The following is a 26461-nucleotide window of genomic DNA, read 5'->3' as shown; positions in this document are numbered from 1 at the left end:
GAATTGCAGCTGCCATCATGCCTAATAGTTTTAGAACTTCTGATGCTGCAGCCTTGTTTTTGGATATCAGATTGCGGACCTGCTGACAAGAGTAGTCAGATTCTTTCTACTGGAAGTCTCAGAGTGGTGGTGGTGGTGTCCAGTTCTGCTCCGATACAAACGGTATGTTGCGATGGCAACAAGGCAGATTTTTCTGAGTTTATTGTAATGCCCAGCTGGCTGCAGATTGACAGAGTGTTGTCCCTGGCTTGAATGAGTTGATGCCTGGTGGTGGCGGTGAGGAGCCAGTCTTCTAGGTATGGAAACACCTGGAATCCTAAACATCTCAGGAGAGCCGTGATCACTGCCATGCATTTGGTGAAGACTCTGGGGGCTGTAGTGAGACCAAAGGGCAGGGCTCGAAATTGGTAATGTTTGCCTCCCAGCCGGAAGTGCAGATGATCTCTGGATGGTCTGGCTATTTTTATGTGGTAGTGCGCATCCTGGAGATATATCGAGCACATCCAATTGTCTTTCCCTAAAAAGGGAAGTATCGACTGAAGCGTGACCATCCAGAACTTCTCTTTCTTGACAGATTTGTTTAGCTTGCTGAGGTACAATATAGGTCTCCATTCCCCCCATCTTTTTTGGAACTAAAAAAAATCTTGAGTAAGTCCTGGATCCTGTTTGGTCTGCATGGACTGACTGGATGACTCTTTCTGTTAGCAACATTTGGACCTCTACTGTTGCTTGTTCCCTGCAACTGGGTGGAACGTCTGGGGTTTTTCTTGTCGCTGGAGGGTGTGGCGAAAGGAATGAAGTATCCTCTGGAAATGATACTTTGTACCCAGCTGTCATTTGTTATTTCGAGCCAGGCATCTGGATACAAAGATAAGCAACCCCTGACTGCCTCCAGAGCAGGACAGTCGGGCCTCCTTTCAGGAGCGTTGGTAGGGCTTCCCAAAGAAGTGATCTCTGTTGCCCTGGTTTTGCGGACCCCCTCTGCTGCTAGGGCGGTGTCCTCCATTATTGCCCCCTCCTCTGCCCCTGAATGGGGGTTCACCACGTGTGTCCTGAAAGACTCCTTGGGCTTTTCGGAACCACATCTTTCCTCTCCATAGACCCTTGGGGTAGGGTCTGGTTGGGGTGGAAAAACAGACTCCGATGGCAGAGTCTTTCCTTCTTGTTCACACCTGGTCAAAGTTTCCTTAACTTTGGGCCCAAAAAAAGACGAGCCATCAAAAGGGGTATTTACGAAGGATGACTTGAAGGGCTCCACGAAGGAACACAAGCACATCCAGGAGTGTCTCCTAAGAGCAATTCCTGTACCTGCTGCCCCTCCTCGTTCCATCTTCTGCATACAAAATGAGGCGCATGGACGAATTAACTATGGAGTTGAGGGTAGCTAGCTGGGAGGCAACTTTATCTGAAGCTCCTGCAGCTACTGTACCCTGAACAGCATCTCCCAGCTCTTTAAGGAGATCTCTTTGCAGTCTCGTAACATGGGTTAAATAGTTGAGCGAACGCAGTGCAAAAGTCACTGAACTGTAAGTGCACTTCCCTTATCTGTCCATGATCCTGGAATCTCTGTTAGGAGGATGGATAGAAGAGGAAGTTTCTGAAATTTCCTTTTTGGTGGCTGCCACCACCACCATGGCATCAACTGGCACACCCTTGGTGAGAAAGGATTTGTCTTGGGGAGCAGAGATAAATTTATTAGGCCTCCTAGGGACAGGCTCCATGGTGTCCAGAGACTCCCATGCCCTTCGTGAGACCAGCTGCATAAGCTCATCGAAGGGTGGAAACACCCAAGAGGTGGAGGGTTAAGACCTGAAAGCCTTCAGGAGAACCGACTCATCTTCAGTAGGGTTAGTGGACTGCCAGTCACCCCTCTGCCTAAGGATTTCTAGTATCTCAGCAAATGAGATATCCTCAGAGGGGGACAGTGGGGACCCTTCTGATTCATCCAAGTCAGTATCAGATGTCAGAAACTCCTGTGGGGAATTCTAGATCTTTCCTCTTACAAACTCTCTTACTGGGAACCTCATCAATGGGAACTTCTGGTGAGGTCTCAGAAGAATATGGGCCACCCAATGGGGCTTCCTGAGGCTCTGGGTCTCTACGCTTGGCAAGGATCTGTGAAGCAGAAGCAGATAAAGGAGCTTTAGGGGAGGAAGAAGCCGGACCTGAGGTCGAAGATGTCTTATGAGATATAAATCTCCTCATGGCTTCGAAGGCACCTCTGTTCCGATGAGAAGGGACCGACGGATCCGAGGAAACCGTCAATACCCCAGGCACTGGGACAGTGGCCTCCGAGCCAGAGGTAGGATCCGAGCTCATCCGAGCCGAAGCCCCAAGAGGCAGAGTCGGAACAGACAAGTCGGTCTGACTATCTTCCCCAGACCCAACCAGAGAGTGTCGGCTTCTAGACTCCTCGATGGGCGCCGAGGACATCAGAGTAAACGGAGTCGAAGACACTGGAGCAGGCGTCTGCTCCGAAGGCTCCATGATCAACAAGTCCAACTCCTTTAGCTCCGAAGGACTGGTATGGCTCGGAGGAGGAACAGTAGTAGCTGGCAAAAGGGTCTTCGACTCCGAAGCCGCTTGGTTCGGAGACAATAAAAATTTTGCAAAGGCTGGTGCCTGTAAAAGCTTCTGCACCACACAATCCACATCCAAATCGTAAAGGCTAACAGAAGACTGAGATGAATGGATCGAAGCTGGTACCGACTGTAACAATGGAGATTTTGGTATTTCAGATACCAGTTCCAAAACCGAGGACTGGCTCTGAAAAGATAAGACAGTCGGCTCCGAGACCTATGGAACCAATGTCGAAGACGTTTTTGATTTTTTTTGATTCAGTGGAAGTCTTGGAAGACTTTGAGGACCTACTGGATTCTATCCTGGTCACTCAAAGCCTCCTGGAAAGAAGGTTTCAGCAAACCCCTATCAATAAGTTTCCTCTTTCTCTCTTGGAGAACCCTAGAAGAAAAGGAATGGCATATGGAGCAGGTTTCTTGCAGCTGTAATGCTCCTAAACAATAAACGCAGTTGAAATGACTGTCAGTGACAGACATTTTCTGCCCACATTTAGGGCATTTTTTAAACCCTGGCTTAGAGTGTTTTGTCCTTATCATCAGCCATTGACAAAAAATTAGACACACCCAACAACAATAAAATATAACAATAAGCCTTCCTAAAAACACAGGCTAAATATAAATGACACAAGCCCTTCAAACTATGGCTAACAGGTCACACAAAGACAATATTTATCTAAGAAGATAATATATCAAGTTGTGACAAAGTCACTAAATGCAAACAACAAAGCTATATATTAATGTTAACATACTAATAAACTTAGCTCTAATAAGTTTTAAAGCTGTGACAAAAACGTCACGATCTAAGCACACACTCCTAAATATAAACTATTTCTAAGAAAAAATGTGACAGAAGGTCACTATTTAAAGAGTATTTAAACACTAGAGTTTAACTAGGCCTAAGAAAAAACAAGGTCAGATATTAATCTATGAAAAAGGCGCACCAAGGGAAGGGAAACTACAAAGAAAGCTGTAAGAGCTTAACTAACTACAACTACTTTTTAAGAAGAAAATATCAATAATATTTGAAAAATATAGAATAGTAAGGCTTTTACTGCCCTGAGCTAGCAAGAACCTCCGATCTGTTGCAGCGGCAAACTAGATCTGAGGTAACTCTAGGTGCATGATGGGACAGGGGCTTGACCTCGAGCTTTGTAGTAGGCCGACTCAGAGCCGAGGATCGGCTCCGAACCCATCTGTAAGAATGAACGGCGAAATAGAACAACTTCACATATAATGTTTGCAACTGAAAATAAGTCACTATGGTTTGTTTTCATTTACATAACTGTATGACTGCCTATGTCTTAAGTGATAAATGAATAAAGATGTTCCTTGTTTAAAAAAAAAAGATGAGGAGACATTTTGCTTTATACATTCTTCCACATTTACTGCGGCCATGAAAAAGCCATGTATAAGATGAAAAATTTGCCACAGTATTGGGTTAATTTCAGCAAGAATTTAACAATAACAATGACAGCAGGATAAGTAGAAGAGTTAATATGTTTTAGGAGAAGAGAGAAAGAAGGAAAGAACAAAAATGACTAAAATAAATAGAGAGTAAGTAGAAAAATCTGGAAAAAGGCCCATCATTAACTAATTGACTGGATTTAGTTTTGTGGGTAAAGAGGATCTTGCTTGTTCATACACTGCCTGATAGCATTCAAACATTTTAAATCTTTACTGCCCACATCTCACTGTTCCACTAGATGACACATACCGCAACTCCAGTGCACAGACTATACCACAGCTTCGGCGGTACCAGCATTGTGAATGTGCAAGTTATTCTGAGAATAAATATTCCTTTGCCAGTGATGCCAGTGTTCTGTTCTACCGAAGGTGCCCTTCTGTATGCATAGGCTGTTGCTGAAAAGCTACCAATAATAAATATACTAGAGTACCAAATGACTAAATGAATTTCTCAGAACTTATATAATTAGTAATAGAGTCATATTTGCCTGAATCACAAAACACTGGCATCATATGTTTGACAACTCATTTCTTCTCATCATAAATGGAAGGATGTTTCATACAGAGGGAAGAACCTTATGAAATGGTTAAACTCCTTTCACCCCCACTGTTCCCTTTCTTTAGTATACAGAACTACACAGAAAAGATAAAAGACCACATACAGTGAAGGACTGCAGGTGCACAGATAGAAACCACACTAGCAAAAGACTGACTTTAGGCAACACCAATGACCATCTCGCCAATCACCCTTAAAAACAATATTGTATATGTCCACATATTCGTATTTATCTGTTAACAGCAAAACATACGACTAAACCGCATCCTACAAAATCAAGATGCATCTGACTAAATGCATTTTCAATCAGTTTTTTTCAGTGTTTTGTGGTTCAACGAACTGTGACTAAAACCAACAGACTGGAATGCTGTTATTATTCAAAACACTAACTTCCAAATAATATATATTTATATTGGTGGCTGAACACGTGAAATAGTAATTGGAGACTGAGAAAAAATAAATGCAAAAGAAGGTTACTGTGTTGGCACTTGACCTTCTGTATCTACTTAAGGTGTTAGGCCAAAGTGGCCATTTTTATTTAATGTACAATAAGACATACAACTACTTAACAACGAATACTAACACTGGCTGCTATTGATGGAACACTGCCTAGGTGGGACATCCGTGCTAACAACAATAAAACAGATCATACCCAATGTTCCCATTTGTCCATTTTCAGCTGCCATCATTGCTGGGGTCCTCCCTGAATGGTCAACAATGTCCACATGAGCACCACGACTCAAGAGAAGCTGTAGGCACTCCACATGATTCGTAAAAGCAGCTGCATGGAGGGGCGTTCTGAAATAAAATATAAAATATCTTCCATAAAATTCTGCTAGAGAATGAGATTGTGCCAATGTCCATTCATCACAATTTAAATTTTTTAGACTTCCTGCAGTCTAACTCTTAGCAAAAGACTAAAAATGAAGGTTTAGATAAAATTATACACAACAAAGACTAATTTAAAGTGGCTACAGAGGTTTAATGAGATCCCTGACAATTAAAGAAAATGCTCAACAAAAGCAGCATCACTGATGCAAGACACTGGAAACTAACTGAAGGGCAACAACATTCCTTAAAAGTGAAACTTCAGAGAAAGCACAATTAACTGAAGATACAAGCAGGAATCCTGAACCATAAATCATCAAACACCTGTAGCAACTCATTTACATGGGGAACAAAGGTTCATAGGCGTTTCATAGGCTAACAACCACAAGGGCCTTTTGAAGTCTAGCCATGCATCCCAAATCTCTGATGAGTTCTGATACCCTTGATAAGTGTAAGCATGGGCCTGGGAGATGATCCATTTACATGTTAGCTGCTTGCATCAGAGACATAAGATGGCAAACCAAGGATTCCAACTGTCCAATTGGATTAGGGAGGACTTTGCTTCACATGGATGGGGAACCTGTTCCATAGATAGGGGTAGTCTCTGGCATACAAACCTAATTCTTCAGCAGGTCCTATTTATATCACAGGCAAGGTTTAAGTCTTTAGAAGGGGAAATTCTGGTACTGTTTGTTTTATGGATATGCAGGAAGTTCAGAGTAGGGTCTGATAATGCCCTGTATGCCAGGCATAGATCTCCCCTCAAAAGCCTGTATGAGACAGAACAGAGGGATAGGGCCTTGAGGCGGTCTGCAAAGGACATATTACTTATGCCCTGTATTCTATTAGTGAGAACCTCTGTGGACGTTCCAGTTGTTGGATAACCCTGGTTAGGTACATACCAAAGGGGACACTTTACTCAATGACAAGTCTGACGAATGCTGACTACAGAGGAATAATGACTTCCTTGGAATTAGAAGCCACACCTTTGTTTACAAGTTGCGTAACATAGACCGATTTCCTCACCACTGTAGACATGTGATGATCAAAGGCTAGATTGCTATCTATATGTGTCCCTAAGTCCCTGACTACTGGGTCAACTCTAAGGGGTGTGTTGTCAATATGATAGTTACCAGGGATGGATGACTTCCCAAAAGATACTATTATGCATTTCTTGGCATTTAGTTTTAGTCCACGACTCTGACACCAGTTGTTTGTGTCAGTGTGAGATTCAATGACGGTTCCTAATTTGCAAGCATCTGCAAATTTAGTCAGCCGGAGACAACTGACATTGGCCTTGACTTCTGAGAAGTAAATGCCAAAAAGGAGCGGTCCAAGGACTAATCCCAAAGGAACTCTACTTGTGACTGGCCTCTTTGTAGAGGTGGACTCCCCAATTCTGGGTTCTGTCTGTGAGCCAGTTGGCTATCCACTGGGTGACATATAGGTTTGTATCTAACCTCTTGAGTTTGTCAACAATGCCCGAGTGGGGTGTTGTGTCAAATGCCTTGGCCAAGTCAAGGTAAGCAGTGTGAATGACTTTGCCCTCATCCATCGCTTTGGTGACCTTACACAACAAAACACCCTCACCATCACTATTGTGCTGATCCTCTCAACAAATACAATCAGCATAAGCTATGTTCATAACAACATTAAAAGCACCCTGTACACAATAGTCCTGGACAGGGCGTTTTTATCATGTGTCCTCTTGTTTGTCTGCATACCACAAAGAAGAACTGTTGCCCCCATGATGAGTGTGCTTTTAAGAAACTTTTGTTTCAAAACCTTTACAAGCAGGAAGATTGCTTTAAGTTGTAAATAAATCATGCAAAGTCTCGTCTCCAGGGGGAACCACAACCTTTGAACTCTGTGAGCTTCTTACCCTGTCAACACAGCATATGCTGTTAAGATCTGTAATACATTCAGATGAATGTGAAGGAAAGACCAACATGTCAGTGGTGAATGTCCATGACTCTAAGGCCCAGCAATAAGGATATGGCATTGGATAAAAAAATATGTAAACTGGTAGTTACTTAGCAGCCACAAAGACCTGAATGTCTACTGCAATACCTGCAACCTAAAGTGGACAAGATACACTACGAAGACTGACGCAGTCATCAAACCAAGAAGCTAAAGGGGGGTCCAGGCCTGGACCCTATGCTGTATCCTCACTCAGGTTGCCACAACTATAAACATTCTGGCCCTTCTCCAAAAGCAAGAACAACCAACAACGAAGACTGTCCTGTTCCACATTTAGTAAGAGAATAATTTAGATGGAGGTGTGCAGGAACTCTCCTACTTTATGGCCAAGCTAAGGGACTGCAACCATAGGAGTTTCCAGCTAAGACATGTTTCCACAGACTTATCAGAAGCAAATCATGCAGGTAGGGAAGCACATAATGGTCCTTCTCTTGCAGCATTCTGGCTATTTATTTATTTATTTTGTCTTTGTTTACAAGGAAAGTCCGACTGGGCAATACCCATTTTCAGTGGGGGCCTGGGAAGAAAAGCTCCATTTGCTTACACTGCATTATAATAAGTTCCAGTTAAATGCAGAATAGCTACATTTATATTTACATTTATACACAAACAGTAGTTACATTTATACATTCTAACATTTTACAGAGGTGGAAGTTACTACAGAGAAAGCCCATGTGCAACTTGGTGGATTGTACAGGCAACAGTTATGTATAAAAATTTTGTCACTTCAGTGAGAGGTTGAGAGTATTCTGTTTAAGGAGAGTATTGTATGGTTAACAAAGTCTTAACCTTGTGATGAGCATGTGCAGGACCAAGATTGGTTAAGATGTAGTTTAAGCAGTGATTTAAAACTAATGAGTTTGTCGGAGTTTTTTATTTGTGTGAGGATACTACTCCAGAGTTTAGCAACATATTGGGAGTACAGCAGTAATAATAATTTTTACTAGAACAAAGGTCCCTTGCTGGACAGTACAGCAGTAATAAGTTTTGTAGTGCACAACATTTTTTCTGGATTATGAATGGGTTTGTGTGCTCTAGTTAGTTGTGAATATGTCAGGTAGTTTTGCAGCTGAAGTCAGTTTAGTTGCTTTAAGCTACAACAATGGTGGGACCTATGAGGGAGTCTGGTGGCAAATTTAGCTACTTTATTGTGGCAGGAAGCAAGTTTGAGTATTGTTTAAGTTTGTTAGGATAGGAGCAGTGTATAAGAGAGTTGGCAATAAGAAAGTGGTGGCTAGAGTTTTTCTTGCAGTATCTGTAAGGAATCCATTGATCCTATAAAGGGATCCTAATTTCTGATGTGTAGATTTAGTCTATACTGCTCATATTTGACAGTGCCATCTATTGTAACACCTAGCAGTTTACTGTGATTTACAGTTTCAATGACAGCATTATTTACAGACTTTATGGTAAAAGATTTTGATAGATTTCTAAGTAAAAAGCATTAACTTAGTTTTCTTGGGGGTGAGTAGGAGGTGTGTGTCTTTGAGCCAGGTTTCTACAGAAGAAAAAGATTTTTGGGTAATGTCTTAGAGTTTTATTTATTGTCGAGGCTGCCTATATTAATGTTGAGTCAACTGCATACTGAATTAAACATGGTGAGTGAAAAAGTAGAGGTCATTAATATATAAATTAAATAGGATAGAAGACAGATAAAGGACAACAGGATACAGCTCTGAGGGCACCTGTAGTAAAAGGTTGAAAGGATGAGTAGGTTTGTTGCCATTTAATGGCTTGTTGCCTTCCAGACAGGTAACTAAGAAACCACAACAAGGAGTACTGAGAAAGTCCTACTGAGGAATGTCAAACGATCAGTTGCTGGTGCGAGACGGTATCAAATGCCTTTGACAAGTCTAAGAACATGATGGACTCAAGTATACCATTGTTTCTATGTTGGTTTATTATACTGGTAAAACGTAGTAGCGCAGTAGTGGTGCTGTGCTGGGACTAAAGCCATGTTGTGTTTGTGACAGCAGGTTATTTGAGGTTAGGTATTGCATCAGCTGCACATGGATTCATTTCTCGAACATTTTAAAGAGGGAGGGGAATCACTATTTGTTTGTAGTTAAACTCTGTAGATGTGCCACCTTTGTGCAGTGGTGTGATGGATTTTTCCACAGTGATGGGCTGTATCTTTCTGCTATTTGGTATGGACACAGGGAAGGCTATGACTTCTGTAGCCATTTTTAGGTAGTCTGATGGTAGATGATCTACAGCTATGGAACTAGCTTTTAGTTTAAGGAACTACTTCCTTATGAATGAGGTAGGCAATGGACTAAAAGAACAGCTGCGGGTGGTTTTGACTGGACAGGGGTAGAGAGAGGAGGGCAGATGTATTAGTGTTTAGCAGAGATAATATTGATTGTATAAAGTAGGAATTAAATGTATGGGGATAGTCTGCCATATTATCTGTTTTTGTAAAGGAAGTGGTGGTCTCGCCATGGTGGAGTAGTTTATTTAGTGATGATCCAAAAAGTTTTGGGCTGTTTTTATGTTTGTCTCGCAGGCTGGTATAGTATGTTTGCTTATTTTACTTGACAAGGAGTTTTGCAAGATTTTTAAGATGTCTAAATTGCTGGAAGGTATTTTGAGCTCTATTTTTTATACCAATTTTTCCAGGCTTTATCCATTTTTATCATGATTTTTTTGTTTATTTTCTTAGGCATGGTGTGGGGTTGGACCTTACTCTTATTACACACTGGTGCTAAATTACTTAAGGACTGTAAGAATATGTTATTAAAGTGTTCTACATCAGTATCTAGTGGCATTGCTCCAAGTACATTCCGGTTGTACTGTTTTTGTGTTTCATTTACATATCCTTGCTGAAATTGGTTGCATTTCATATCTGACTATGGATAATATGTTTATCTCAGTTATGGAGAGTTCTAATAACATATGTTGGTATGTGGTCACTTATGCTGAGAGGCAGCCTCATTTTGTCAGTTTGTCTGGTTTGTTTGTAAGAATCCAGTCTAATGTTGGGTATCTCCCTAAAGATTTTTGATTTTAGTAGGTGTGGTTATTAACTGTCTGAAGTTGTATAAGTTTATGGATTCGATATGAGCAGTGAAATTTATCAGATGCCAGTCTATATTTAAGTCTCCAAATATTATAGTTTCCTGGTTAGTTTGTTGGGATATTTAATACAGGATGACTTCAGCAGTATCAATGTTATTCCTTGGTGGTATAAAATTATTAAATATAGTTTTCCCGTTGTTGATTTTTAGGAGTGTTATTAGAAGTTCAGCATTGTTAAGTGTGGGTATTTCCTGTGGAAGTAAGGCAATGGTTAGGGAATTTTTAAAGATGATTGTTATACCACCTACACACTTGTTTTGTCTGTCATGCTAGAGTATACTGTATCCTCGCAGGTGGTCTTATTATACTGATTTCCTTTTTTTAACGAGGTTTCAGTAGCTATGACTACATCAGGTGTGTATGTGGCAAGGTAGGCATGTCTGTCATGGATTTTAATGCCCATACCTCTTAGGTTCATATTTAGTAAGGTGAGTTTGGGTTCTATTTTTTTTTTTGAGATGTATTAGGTGACTGGATTATTTTCGAGTTGGAAGTGATGGTTTTATGAACGGTGGGAGGTGGGATGGGGTGAATATCTCAGTTAATTTTTTGAATTGATATTTTACAGAGGGAAGAGTGTGGCCAGTTATATTTTGGTCTTGATATGTATTTGATCGTAAATTGGGATACTTAGTCTTGACATATTTATAGAAAAATAAATCAGATATGGTTGTTTGTAGCGACAGAGTGTTATGGAGAAAGACGGGTTTTGTAGATGTTGATATTCTTTGTGAAGATTGGCTGAAGTCCTAAGTATCTGAAGGAGGTGGATTTGATAATTGGTGATGAAGGCTAGTCGAGTGAGGAGGAATTGTGAAATAAAATGAGTTAGGTTAGGGACATCATTTAACTTGGGTTTTATCTTTGTTGTAAATTATGATTAGAAAATGTTAGGAGAGTACTGTGTTGGTTGTAGAGATGTAACTGTATAGTTACAGGGGGCAATGATTAATACAGTTTGAGAGAGAATCTTGGGTAGTAAACATAAGTGGGTGTTACTATTGGGAGTAATTTTACTAATTGTTTTTTCTCTGGAGGAAAATGATGGTATTGGTTTGAGGAATATGTGGGTGGTGTTATGGCAGTATAAATGTAGAGTAAGAGGGGGTGGGTAGGAATTGGGGATAGGGGAGTGAGCCCAAGCATTAGTAAAAGCAAACAAAGTGGGTTGAAAACTTGGCAAAGACAAAAAGAAAAAAGCAATCAGTGATTTAACTTAAGTAGCCACACAAAAGAGATAAGTAAAAGAAACAATGCAGTTTAAGAGGCCTCTGTGCTAGTAGATGAAAGTTTTTATTTTGTTGCTGTAGGACACAGTTTTAGAAGGAGCATTAGTCCAATAACTGACTAATGGTGATAATAGAAAAAAGTTACACTTGACTGAACAACTGTGTAATGCAAGAACGTTTCTATGGACTTTAAATTTCAAAGTCCAAAGTTCAAAGACTACTCCCAACCCCCACATTTCAGCAAAACAAAGAGGAAAAGTAAGCCAGACTTCAACAGTGCAGTTCTGGAACAATACTGGCTCAGAACTGAAAATGGTTACACAAGAAGAGAAACTCAAGGAAGGGAGACAGCGGACTGCTGAAAACAATAAAATGAGCACAGTTAAAGGGGAAAGTACCAATGGGACTGCTGTGGTCAAAGAAAATGATGCTACTATAGTGGACCAAATTCTTTGTTTTAGGCTGCTATAACATTTATAGTGTACATAAAAGTATAGCGCACAGACTGGTGCTCAAACTGCAGACTTCACTGTTTCATACATATCTATTTGCTTGCAGGGATACTTCTACAGAAAAATAAAAGCACGCTAAAGAGGCAGTTGACTTCACTGAGCCAATGCTGACTGTTCACAAATACTAGCTCATAGCTGAAAGTGGTTTTATAACTTGTCAGTGACAAGGAGAAATAAAGGAAGATAGATACTTTGCACTGGACCCATTGCAAAATGGGAGAACGTTGTGAGCAGACCTCATACAATGATAAGCATGAAAGTGAAAGGGAACTAGTGAACTACCACCTATGGTACTGTGTGTGGAAAGATGACATGAAGCACCAGGCAATATACTGTAAGGGAAGGGTGTGGTCCTACACCAAGACGCAAGTTCCCACCAGACATTAAATATTTATTTGTCTACAACTTCAGCCATGTCCTGCTGCTCATAAATTCAACCACTCTGTTAACTAATAGTTTTAAAGAGACTGGGTGGTGTATACACCCTGCAGTAGACAACACCTTAGCAAGGCATCACAGGATACACCTCTTTTAATCCCCTTGTTGTCATCCACCATACTACACAGCCACCATGAGCATGAGCCTTGCTTGTTGATTTAGAACTTAGCAAATGCTGGTTGCAGAAAGACATTTTAGCAATGAATTTACCTCTGGGAGGGCTACACAGTGGTGTCTGTCTGAGCTTAGGCTACTGTAACAGTGCTCAAAATGAGGACTAGAACTGCACATTAAGGACTCATGTCAAGCCTGTCTGCTACGTACTTTCAACCACTGCCATTTTCCGTGCAGCAATGCTAGCAAGGGGTTTCTGTGTAAGTACTTATGACAAGATGCTCATGTAAAGCTGCTGTTGCTCGAGACAATAAAAGCAATGCTATTCCATCTGTTAGACATAGGGACCTTTTACCAGTCTGTACCTAGACATCAACAATAGAAATTTCTCACTAAAATGTACCATGACTGTTTTTCAACTGCATAAGATGTAGGAAAAAAATTTAACAGCAACATATAATCAATCGTCAGGAAAGTCCCATGAACAAATGGTATTCCTGTAGAAGTCTGGAAGTAAGGCAAGAAGAATGCAATAATGATATGGAAGATTTTAACAGCATTTTAAAAGGGGGGAGCACCAACATCTTGGAAGAAAACTGTAGTGACTATTACCTAAGGGTGGTAAAGACCCATCAGACCCAGCTTCATACCTGATTATGACAGATTGCTAACTAGTTAATGATTGCAGCAGTTCTCCATTCACTCAGTACAAAACCTGCATGGAGGACACTGAGATTTAACAGTGTTGGGGTGTGGTTAAATTGTGCTTTATGCTATTTAAGATGCATCCAGGGATATTGTTAGGATCCACTGATGCAATATTCTTAGCGCCTGATAGCACTTTTAGGATTTTAGGACTTGATCTTGTGTGATAGCTGGAGATGAGCCAGTTTAAAGTACATCCTGAGGGACAGATGGAGGGGCTAAAGTTATCAGCCAGTAGGTTAGCTATATCTAAAGTCTCAGTGAAGGTAAAAATGTTCATAATCAGCTCAACACATTGCTGCATTGTGCTTTTGAGATTACGGAACGTATCTAAAAAATGCCTTGGGTAGCTATTTTAGCTTCAAACCTGGCTTTGGTGGATTTTATTAAGCTCTGGAGTTGTTTGTTTATTTCCATGACAAAGGCTCTAATATTCTGGGAATTAACTTTTTACTTCTGGTCAAAATTCTTTTCTAATAAAGCTTGTTGATATTATAGTTCCACCATGTGGGTTTGTTTCTGTGGCTGTTCTGCACTAACACCTATGGGGTAGCTGCATCTATGCACCATTTACATGTTGGCGTAGTGTGGTGGTCTTCATTTCTGCATATTCATAGGAGTTAACTGGGTTTGGTGGGGATTTGAAGTTTATTAAATTATCACTTAGGAGTAGGTAGTTGGTCTTTAAGAAATGTTTAAAGGTATCTTGGCTGGAAGGGATCTCTGGTTTCAGTTTTATTTCAAAGAAGACTGCTTTATGGACAGACCTAACAAGTGATGAAGGTATGCAAAGGATGGTGCAAGATGTCCCTATAATGGTATAGACAAGATTCAAGACATTATTCCTCCTAGTGGGTACTCTAACTGTTCCAGGGCAACTGTACTGACAAAGTCCAGGAATCTCTATGCTTGTTCACTAGTGGTGGTGTAAGTTTCCCTGTCTATAGATGGATTGGCGTTTAGGTCTAGTTCCAATACACAGGGTCCTGAGGCTTTCTTCTGTCATAGAGGGAGTTCTATAGCTAGCTAATATATGGTACAGGACGTTTTTGATGGTTATTTGGACAAGAAGCAGCTCTAGTGCAGCATGCTGCTTTACCAACCTTAATGTGAATCTCTTATGAATGTAGACTGATATACCTTCACCTTTTTTCCACTCCTGTACAGTAGTTGGTCTAAATGTGTAGAAGGCATTATAGGCCTGCATAACTAAAGTGCTCTCCGCTGTTTTAAATCATGTCTCAGTCACTACAGAGATGTCAATGTCCTCCAGGATGAGAAGGGCTTGTAGGGAGTGGAGTTTCTTTTTCAGGGTCCTAGCATTGATCAGTAACACCTTTATATCTTTCTTTCTTTGATTCGTTATTTTGGTACGTTTATCAGGTTGGCATTGCCTAAAAAATGGCACAATGGGGTGGACAATGTCTGTGCAAATTCACGAAACCCTAGAGGGGACAGATGAAGGCCATCCCTGGTGAAGCAGCATGTTCTGTCGATTATATCTCCCAGGTTGGCAAATACTGAACCCCTTTGAATGACACTAAAACTAAGCCAATTATTTTATGATTACACTGTGGCATCATCCTTGGAGCAGGTAGAATGCTGCAAAGTGCTAGGCTCATACCTGTCTTAGATACAAAGTCTGAGAGCTCCGACATGTCTCTCTTCATATAGTCCAGTGAGGTACACCTCAAGTCGTCATACTAGTACTTGTTATTCAAGGACTTGAATGCACGTGTGATCTGATGGATCCTTACACCAGACAAGCAACTAACCCTCACTCTTTCACTGCTCATCCTGGTTAAGAGGCATATCTGTATGTCTCACAATGGAGTAACATATAACAAGTATGTTTGGTTGGGTCAATGCCTACCTTAGGGTCTCAGCATCTGTGACTTTGGGACTCCTTGTGCTATGTGAGGAAGTAGTCTTAATATGCTCAGTGTGCTTTGTGCCTGTGTTGTGTTTTGGAAATCTTTGAGATTTACAGAAGTTGATCTTTAGAACCTCAGTATATAATGGATTATGTGTACTGTGATGGCCTTGGACAGGTGTGATGTGCGGTGTAATGCTAACAATTTTGGTATCTGAGTTTACAGTCTGTGTGATTTTTTGCCTCCAAGGACATTATATATGTACATCTTTCATGTACAGTACCATGCTGTTTATGTAAGAGATGATCATCAGACAGCATGAGACAATTCTTACACCATATAAAGATACCCAGCTCAATCAGGCTAATAGTACAGTCAATATCCTACATAAGGCAAGAACTTCCACATACCCAGCCAATTGCAGACCCACAAGTCTGACCAGCCTCATATGCAAAGCCAAGGGAAGACATATCATGGAATTAATCAATATGGACATAGGAAACCTCCAAACACTAGACCCATCTCAGTTTGGATTCGTCAAAAGCAGGTTATGCGTAGTCAACCTGGTGGACTTTTTTGAAAAGGTCACCAAAGCAATGGATGAAGGCAAAATGGTACACACTGCATACCGTGACCAGGCCAAAGCTTCTGACACAATTCCCCATTCAGGCACAGTAGAAAAGGTAAACAAACTGAGAATGAACCCCTATGTCACCCACTGGATTGCCACCTGGCTCGCAGATAGGAAGCAGATAATCAAAATAGGAGAAGTTACCTCCACAAAGAGACCAGTTACCAATGCAGTCCCCCAGAGTTCTGTGCTGGGAGAGCTCCTGCAGAAGTGTAGCTGATTCAATTAGCACCCTGTGCCAGCACAATGAATCAGCGCCCATCCCCTCAGCTCTTCAAGTGAAGAACAAAAATTAAAAAAAAAAAAATTTTCACTTTAATAGCTTATTACAGGCAGATTTACACTTCACCCAGCAAAACAGAATTCCTTCTACTGGCACACCAACCAGATGACCAAACACATGACACTCCCTTCCCTCTAGCCCCAGCCATTCAGGTCCTGTTTCTGTACCCTGCCCGCAACTCTTCAACATATTTTATTTAATTTTAAACTGTAGCAAACTGGTTGCTATAATGTAACAATGAGTTGATACAGTTTAGACCAAAGCACTACAGCACTCGGGTATGATTGCAAATGCAATACTGGCGTTAAAAAAGCCAGTATTATTATTATTTATTTATTTTATTTTCATTTGTTGACTGGGATTGTCCAACTGAGCTGAAGAGCCCTTTTTTCAGCAGTGGCCCGGGGAGAAAAGCTTCAACATATTAAACAATTTTCATTATAAATTAGCATTAAACAGCAATGTTACAGGATTATTACAAGGCATTAACTAGCAATAAAATGTTATACAGTGTCAATAATCAGGAGTATAACAAAACTATTTCAAGATGTATAAAAAGAAATATGTCATTAAGATGAATATAGTTTTTGGGGTAAGTGGTTACAAAAACCCAGTTTTATCATAATGTAGTTGCATGAAGGCAAGACAATTACAATAGAATGTTTATCTGAGGCGATTTGCTTAATAGATTTTAGAAGACAGTAGAAAAAGTAGTCACGGAAGATTAGAGTGAGCTAGTGAGAAGAGTGAGTTAAGGGCAGAAAGCAGATTAAGGTATGAAAAGTAGGGGATATTTAAGGAGGGACAGAGCAGTGGCAGAACCAGTGACTTTTAAAGTGCTTTTGGTGGCTGTCTTAAATTGTTTAGGATGTGTAAGGGCCCTGATTTCTAATGGGAGCCTATTCCAAGCAATAGTGGGGTGATAGCTGTACATGTTGCATCCAACTTTAGACTTGGGTTTGTAGATTTGTAGTAGGTCTTGGTTAAAGCTTCGGAGCTATTAGGATCAGGTGATCGCACCCTCCCCAACACTTAGCACCCAGGGCTGTTGCCCCTCTCACCCTGCCCTAGTTACTCTACCGCTCTCCGGTTTGGTATCTACCTTTCTGAAGTAAAGCCAATACTGAAGGATTCTGGCTGACAAGTCTGCAAACGACTGCAAGCTATGACAGTCATTAAATCCGCATATGACTTGGCAATCTTGCAGGAAGGTTTGTCTCAAATAAATAACTGCTGTTAAAATCATGGTCTGAAACTAAATGTCAGAAAATGCATTATTGTATCATTTGGGAAGTCATCTACACCAGGGAACTACCACAGTGACAATAACCCCTAACAGTTGATACAGTTGTTCAGGATTTGAGAACTTGTTTGGACAGTGACCTAATTTTTGCACAACATGCGACTACTGTTGTGACAATGTCCTTGTATACTGCACAGCTTATAAACATTGTCCCCCTTTACTCAGCCCTGATTAGGCCAGTCACTGAACACAATGCCCCTTTTGACATGCATCTGTCCAGACACATGCAACAACTGGAATGCCCACAGAGATAACTCACTAAAAGGATACAAAGCCTAAGCAACATCTCCTACGTGGACCAGTTAAGGCCCTGTCACTGTACTCAGTATCCTACAGACTGCTAACAGGTGACCTGTGTCTGGTAAACAAGGCAACCTCTGACCCATTACTGATGAATTTACTGCACATCAGCAAGTCAAATGAAATCATAAATACCCGCAATACTCATTTATGGGGAGAGGATAAGCTGAAGTATTTAGGAGTATGGATTAAAAAGGTGTCTATTATAGCAGCTGAGGATATGTGGGAAGAGACTAAATAAAATGAGAAACTGGAAGCTCTTGTTTGTGGATATGCAAGGTAAGATACAAGCAGTGAACATGCTTTATGGATCAACGTGGTTTTGCGGAGGGGAGGCAAACATTTGACAACATTAATAGAACAATGATGATCCAGAGGGAAACAGAATGTAAGAAAATACCATTGCTTGTGTTGGGGCTTGATGTAGAGAAAGCATTCGAAAGAGTAAGCTGGGACTTTATGAGAAGGGAAATGGAAGCATTTGCGTTCCCTGATACAATAATAAGTTTAATTAAAAGAATATATGAAGGATCAGAGGCAAGAAAAGTGGAAGGGTTCTTCTCTGATAAGTTGTGTTTGAACAGAAGAACCAGGCAGGGGTAGCCCTCTTTCTCCTTTGTATTTACAGCCTCTTGCAAAAAGATAAGGGACTCAGAAATGCAAAGATGCAAATGGGATGGTAATCAATAAATGTTGTCTTTGTTTACAGATGATATTATTTTGCACCTTATAAATCTAGAAAATGAAATTGTGTTGTTGAACATTCTGTGACAGCTTCAAGTCTTTTGGGGATATACAATTAATAAGAAAAAACAAATGCTATAACTGTAAATTAGCTACCCACCCATGAACTGTTTCAGCAATACCCACATTTATGGGGAGATAAGATTAAGTATTTAAGAGGAATGGATTAAAAATGTTTCTGTTATGAAGCTAAGGATTTGTGGGAAAAGACAAAAAAAAAAAATCCCAGAGAAACTGGAAGCTCCTGTTTGTGGATATGGAAGGTATGATACAAGCAGTGAAAATGTTTTCAGTTCCTTTAGTTTTATATATGGGTACATTTTTATCAACCAGAGTAGAAGACCGCCACAATAATTACTAAACAGTTGAACAAATTTATCTGGGAGGGGAACAGGGCAAGAGTTAAGTAGGAGAAGCCGATTTTTCTAAATGAATAAAGTGGTTTAGGATTAGGACTACCTGATATAAAGAGATATTTAAGAGATACACGGTTAAGGTTCATATACATAGCACAAGCAGAAGGCTATAATTCAAAATGGAAAGGGATGATGATGAAAGTAGGGGAGAAGCTGAAGAGGATTTTGGATGCAGATCCTTAAGAAAAACAACAGCCATAAAATTTTTTTTTTGTAAAGTGGCAGAACATATTTTAAGAAGTGAGATAACACAAGAATGGAGAAAGGAGATTTTGCCAATAGGGATAAGTGAAAGGGTATAGAAAATAGGTAAGGGGAGCTGAATTTACTAGTGAAAACTGGCAAACGAATCAAGGTACTGGCAGCAAATAACTGGAGAGAGAGAAAGGTAATTGAGTAGGATAAGACCAAGAAAACCTTTGGACTGCAGGCTAGCAACTGCCTTCCCTACCACTACTTGATATCATTTATAGGCAAGGATAAAGGGATAGAGGAATCTTAAAGACCTGCTCAGGTGGGGTTTTTTAGTGTACTCCATAGCAGAAGTTGCTGTTAAAAAACTGATAATTAGTAGGACTTGTACAATATTGCATGATAACTACAAGAATGAATCAGGAGGAAGTTGAAAGAGACTATAAAAGCAGTTTACAACAGCACAGTAGGAGGACATACACGTCTCCCAAGTATGCAACAAAGTCCAGAAGGTTTAGGATCTTTGCTTGGAAGTGTCTGCATAAGTATTTTTATGTGTCAAGCAAACTTCTAAGAATTTTTCCTCAGGTAGACAGCAAATGTTAGAGGTGTAAGGGGGATGAAAGAGGCAACTGGAAACAAGTTTTGGGAGAGTAATGAGCTGGCAGATTTAAAAAAAAACTGCATTGTCAGAAATATTGGGCGAGCAAATGACTATAACTAAGGATAAGACTTCTTATTTGAGCTAGGACACTGGATCTGAACTGCCTAGACACTGTAAGGCCTTATTAAATTTAATTATGTTGGCTGCCAAAAAAATAATTACAAGAAAATAAAAATCAAAGTCTAAAAAAACTGCATTTCAAGTAGTGAATATTATAAAAGGGCTAAAAGAATTGGAACAGGGATCTTTAGAAAAGGGAAGAAGCAAAACACATGGAAATAAATGGAAATTATAGGAGCAACACATACTGAATAATGTTCAGGAGAAGCGACGTTTAAAGGAAGACAGGAATTCAGCAATTAATGTTAATGCTAGACTGATGATTACAAAAAGATATGACATAATGTATGTAAATGGAAAAATGTCGACATGGTTCATTTTCTTTTCTGTTCTGCCTTAAGTGATAATTTAATAAAGGTGTTTAAAAATAACCACAGAATACAACAGATGATGAAAATGAGCTCTAATCATGTGATCTATCATGAAGAGACCCCAAAATGCAAGACTGCTTATTATGACAGATATACTGTAAATCTGACTTTGCAAACATTCAAGGCACATCAAGTGACTATAAAGTGGGTTTAGCATATGATTTATTGGGCAATATTTTGATGCATGATGGAGGTAACAAATTAAAAAACTGCAGCCAAAACTTGTCCCATACTACCCGTGTACACCATGCCCAATGTCCAGACTTTGTCAAAGGAAGCCTCTGCTTCTCTAACCTCATTAATTTCTTTTGAAAAGGTTATTGAAGCAGTGAGTAGTGTATATGCACGCAGTATGTTTAAATATATCTGGGCCTGGTCAAGGCATTTGACATCATTCCCCATGATGCAGGCATTACAAACAGACTAGTAAATCTGAATATAAATTCTTATGTTGTGCACTAGACAGCAAACTTATTGATATAAACCTTGTGGTTAGAGTCACAGATGCCAACTATGAAGACAAAAATAGTTACCACGAGTGTACTACATGGTCAGCGTCAGTCCCGCTCCTATGTGGCATCTACGTCTCAGACATTCACATTACCACACCTGCCCTATGACTATTAATGTTTGGAGATGACTGTAAATTGCATATTGTTACTCGATCTTCCACTGACACACAACTGCTCCAATGTGGTACAGACCATGTTAACAACATTTGCAAGGAGAATAGTCTCAAATTAAATGTGAAAAATGCAGTACAGCTTATTTTGGTGAATGAAACATTTTCACATACCATATAGGGGACATGCTCCTACAATCAGAAACTGTCATAAGGGATCTAGACGCACTTGTTAACTCCTTACTATTTGACCATCACCATCACTGCATCTCCGCAACAACCCTGAAAGCCTGCCCTCCTGCCCCCATCCTGGGAGAATCTGGAGGTATTCATATTTTATTTATCTTTGGTTGGAGACCCTTAAGCATTGGTTTGTCTGTTATGGTTATTTCTTTTAGTGAGCAGCAAACAAGATCTGTGGTTTGTACTGGTGCACTATGGGATACCTGCTTAGCCATGAGCCAACCAGAAGTCTTCGAGCTTATAAATCGGCCGAGTCGGAGCACAGGATCGGCTCCGAACCCATACATAAAAATGAAGGGTGAGATGGACTACCAACATGGAACATTATGTTGAGTACATAACTATTTTTTTTTTTTTTGGTCCATCTAATTTTCACAGGTATTTCCACTAACTCAAAAGAAATGTTAATTTCCCTTCACTTTTATCTCATCAGACCCATTAACAAATATAATGCACATATTGGTATGTCCCTGGCTACCCATATCATTCAACTTGAGTGCCCAGAGAGGTTCATAACTAAAAATATCAGTGCCCTCAAAAATCTTAGTAATGAGAACAAAGTGGTATCCGTCTCTCTGTACTTTATCTTTTAGAGACCCCTATGAAAAATCCAACTCTTTGACCTTCTATTCCTTCACAAGAAAAATAGTACCACAAATGCCTGCTAATGGAACTAAACCTTCCTCAGCAGATAAATAAGCAGCAATTGACAGACTTGTATCATGATGTATCCCTCATCTCTAGAACAAACTTTCACTACATGTGACACAGAGTAGCACCCTTGTCACCTTCAAGGTAAACCTAGATAACTGGATGGGCAGCCACAAATTCTCCACTAATCTATCTTGTCTTCCTCTCCTTGAGACTGAAGAAAACTTTGGAACATGGGGTTTTGGCTAGGCTGATTGCCTTATAATTACCTACAAACCTTTGAGGCTCTAAATTAAAAATCCAGGGAGTCCCCAAGTTATTATTACTATAATATAAAAGTCTTACTATTCAAAAAAGACTCAATAATTTGGACAGTTAAATTATGTCACAGTTAAAGAAACACGACAGTTTCACTAGTTATTTTTTATTTAATTTTATTTTTTATTACTTAACAGATGTACTTTTTGTTTTTTTTTATTTATTTACTTATCTGTCTATCTGTTAACTAGGTTACAGCACTAATCCATAAGCTCAGATTCAAAAAGCGACCAGATGACTACACAATACAGCTTTCAAACTGATGACAGTCTTCATCCTAGATGGGTATGTGATCTCGGAGCATTAAAAACAACACCTGTTGTAGCAGAATATAGTCTTTCCTCTCAAGACTGGTATGCATGCATCACTTGCCCATGACTACGATAGGAGCAAAACAGATGGTGTACAAGGGGAGACAATGGTACACACTACCAAACCAGGGGACAAATACTAACATAGCAGTGCATAGCAGGCAAAATAAACATAAAAAAACGTTGCCTTGTTTTAGCAGAATCAGCAAACACAATTTTTAACAGTGTATTTTATTTTGACACAGCCTGGTTCTGGACATCCCCTACAGCTTCTTCTTCTAATCCACTTCAATGGTTACAGAGCAGTCCCTATTCTCTATGATGGTCAGACGCTGATGCTGCCCAATGGTATTACTCCTGTGGGATATGGATGTCCACCCTGGCCTGGAACTGCTAGAGATTTAACTTCTTGAACTGTTTCCACCCATGGTATCTGTGCTATGCATGTGAGCAGGTGTGCAAGTTCAGGTAACTAGGGAATAACTGCATATTATTTTGGAACATGTCATCCATCAAAGGGCAACATTATCATTGTAGATTCCACTGCCAAAAACAATTCATTTTTGTAAACAGTTGAAAGCTATAAGGAAGTTGTGGGAGCCAAGAAAAGTTGTGAAAGCTCCTGTAGACAAAGTCATTCCTCACCCCTGCCTCCACTATTCCCCTCTGAGTGCCACAACTTTGGAACATACACATGCCAAAAATACAGCCTCCCTTGTAATCCACAATGCAATGCCAAGGGAATACTTGCTGTAGGATGGCCTGCAATGGTGCTTCATCCCACTGCCATCTCCCCTTAGCTGTTGTGTTTGATCATCTGGTCAGAAAGTGACTAAAAACTATTTGCCTCATCTCATCAGGTGCATCACTGACTCTCAACCCACCTCAGAGAAGGTGCACCATACATAAAATAACCAAACAGACTGTAAAAGGCCAAATGTTTAAAAAAGCATACTGAAAAAGAGACACTACCTTCCTTTGGCATCCCTGTAATTCACAAGGTTAGAATCAAGAGCATCTAGAAGAAGAGATGCACAGTTCTCATGGTCCCGTATTCTGAAATAAAAATATATATATATATTACACAAACAAAACAATCTATTACTGTATGTCAATGTTAATAAAACATGTATTTTCTCTCCATTACTGTTTTGTTGCAGGAATGCAAGTAAAGATTAAGTGATTCATCTTGCAAAATGATAACATTTGGTCTGCCTCTGAGAAGTAACAAATGTCACATATGTGAGGTGGTCTGAAAGAAAGCACAGCTGAGCATGGTACTCACCACACAGTCGATAATTAAGCCAATTTTTATGTCTGCTATTATTATACTTGCATAGTGACACTTGAAGATGGTACTCCTGTGGCTCCACATTCTTTTCTGCAATGGATGGCAGTGCCTGCTGGAGTGTGCCCTGTTTGGGTCACATGAACAGATCTTACATCCCACTCATCCAGAGTGAAGCAAGCGACTTACAGCTCTCAAAGAAAGATCTAGTCTGATAGTCATCTGTCTGAAATAAAATGTGACCTTCTCCTTCGCCCTCCTTATTAATCTGTTACCAGGGCTGATCTGTGCTATCACCCCCCCCAATAATGACTACAGAGAAGGTTCTTCCCTCAGACATCAAACAAAACACAACAATCCTCGTGATAAGTTATCACTAGAGGGCAACTTGGCTAAACAAAGAAACCACCACCACCTGCTTCTTAAAGCCACTTTCTCTCACCTGCGTTCTTTCCACTATCCACCATTCAGCTGACTCACCATCATAACATACACACATCTTTCAGACAAGCAACCCAAAACACAAAGAGACATGTACACAATAATAACTGGAGGACAGGGGGCAGAAACTACTGGACAGAAAGGAATAAGTTCAAATATTTACACGTAATTGGCCAGGCCCTGTGGCATAAAGGGAAAGATCCCAGACTATGACCAAGATGACCTAAGTTCAAGTAGCAATTCCACTGATGCAAAAGTCAGGCTGGGGGCTGGAACTGTGTGGTTTTCATGGGATCAGCTATACTGCTGGGAGGAAGAGGTGGTCCCAGATACTGATCACATTCAAACACAGGTCTGCATACTGCACTACAGCCCAAGCTGCTGCTGCTGCTATTGTATATCTGTAGGAGTATGCACAGATCAGGAGAAAGGAACTGGATGAGCAACAGTGATGCAGTGCTCACATCAGGAGAAAAGAATAGGATGAGCCGCAGTGATGTAGTGTTCACATCAGGAGAAAAGAATAGGATGAGCTGGAGTGATGCAGTTTTCGCATCAAAAGAAAAGATTAGGAAGAGCCACAGTGATGCAGTGTTCACAACAACGGTAAGGAACAGGAAGAGCTGCAGTTATGCAGTAATCATATCAGCAGAAATAAACAGGATGAGCCACATTAATGCAGTGCTCACATCAGGAGAAAGGAACAGGATGAGCCGCAGTGATGCAGTGTGCACATCAAGAGAAAGGAGCAGGATGAGCTGCAGTAATGCAGGGCACACTTCAGAAGAAAGGAACAGAATAAGCCAGTGACAGAGTGCACACATCAGCAGAAAGGAATAGAATGAGTCACAGTGATGCAGTGCTCACATCAGGAGAAAGGAATACGATGAGCTGCAATAATCACACCTCTCAACTGTACTGACTTTTGGCTCATATTTTTGATCTGATCCTCATAAAATTTGTGATTTTCAGGCAAATTACTGGGTTGATCTGAGGAGTGAAGTCACTAAATAATGGCATTCATTTGAGTTTCAAGACTTTAAATTTTTCAAAAAATGTATGCTAAAACAATCTCTGTTACTCTAGCAACTTTCTAAGTTTATAAGAGCAATATTTAAAATATGTGCCTATTTTTGGGCATTTGTTTCCCCCATTTTGTCAGGCTTTGTCCAGATTTCTTGCACTAAGAAGTTCAGAGGTATGGATAATGCAGTGCTTACATCGGCCATCAAGAGTTGGAGTTCAGGGCTGCAGAACTGCCCACATAGCTTGCAAACTGTGATATGAATCTGTTAATTGGAAGCAGGTGCAAAGTAATTCCAAGCCTGTAGACAGACTAATAGGACACCTTAGAGGCCTGACTTTGTGAGGAAGCCAGACTTACCTGAATTCAGGGATGAAGGTATCCAACTCCAACAGCAGAACAGTCGAGATAAGGAAGAGGACAGGGGCACAAAGCATCCTTATGGTTACCTAAATGATGACTCCATTAGATAGGTCTTACCTCCATTCTGGGGGTACCCAATATAGAGAAATGAATAAGCTCAGGCAACATTAGGGAGGCTGATGACTGGTATACTTGGGGGCAAAAAGCATAAAGGAAAAAAAATGTTTTTATATTTATATATATATATATATATATATATATATATATATATATATATATATATATATATACACACACACACATACAGTAATGATGAGCACCTTAAGCTAATGAAATGTCAAGGCATAGGGATATGGGATTGGCTGTATGAAATCAGTGATGGTAAACCTGGGAAGGGTGTGTGTGGAAGCACAGACACTACATAAGGTCACAGTGGGCATGTACAGTGAGAAGAGTGCTCACATCTGCCAGTGGAGGGACGGGTTAGAGCCTTAAAGGAAAACACCCTGATGGAAGCCTGGATAACAGAGCTTTTAATCATCAGTCCTATTGCTGGTAATGGTTTTCACTCCATAAAAATAAACGGGTCAATAAAATGCGAACAGGGCTGATGGTAACCAGGCAAAATGAACGAAACAAAACTATAGAAAAATTGCTAAGTCACAGCCCTCAACATTTCCTCTGCTGATACTTGCCTGGAAGAAACTGTCAAAGAAACCATCTTCTATGAGAAATGGGCCTTAAAGTCTTAGAGAGATCCATCAACAGTATCATAAAAATCCAGTACTTCACACAGACACATTTTGCTTTCCTATCCAA

At 40.2% G+C, this 26461-nt stretch overlaps 1 protein-coding gene across 3 annotated transcripts in view; it reads right to left on the bottom strand.

Annotated features, from left to right (window-relative positions):
* ANKRD44 (ankyrin repeat domain 44) overlaps positions 1-26461 on the bottom strand; it is a 1254083-nt gene that overhangs the window by 93113 nt on the left and 1134509 nt on the right. For all 3 annotated transcript variants that reach the window (XM_044060611.1, XM_044060613.1, XM_044060612.1), the window contains 2 exons: positions 23499-23582; positions 5252-5397 (listed from right to left, as the gene is read on the bottom strand). In XM_044060611.1, the coding sequence (XP_043916546.1) occupies positions 5252-5397; positions 23499-23582 (230 nt within the window). The remainder of the gene's footprint in view (positions 1-5251; positions 5398-23498; positions 23583-26461) is intronic.

This window comes from Protopterus annectens, chromosome 2.part0, assembly GCF_019279795.1.
Source record: "Protopterus annectens isolate FY-2018-M chromosome 2.part0, PAN1.0, whole genome shotgun sequence".
NCBI classification, from domain to species: Eukaryota; Metazoa; Chordata; order Ceratodontiformes; family Protopteridae; genus Protopterus; species Protopterus annectens.
The sequence above is the reverse complement of the archived record's forward strand: the minus strand, read 5'-3'. Positions and strand labels throughout refer to the sequence as shown.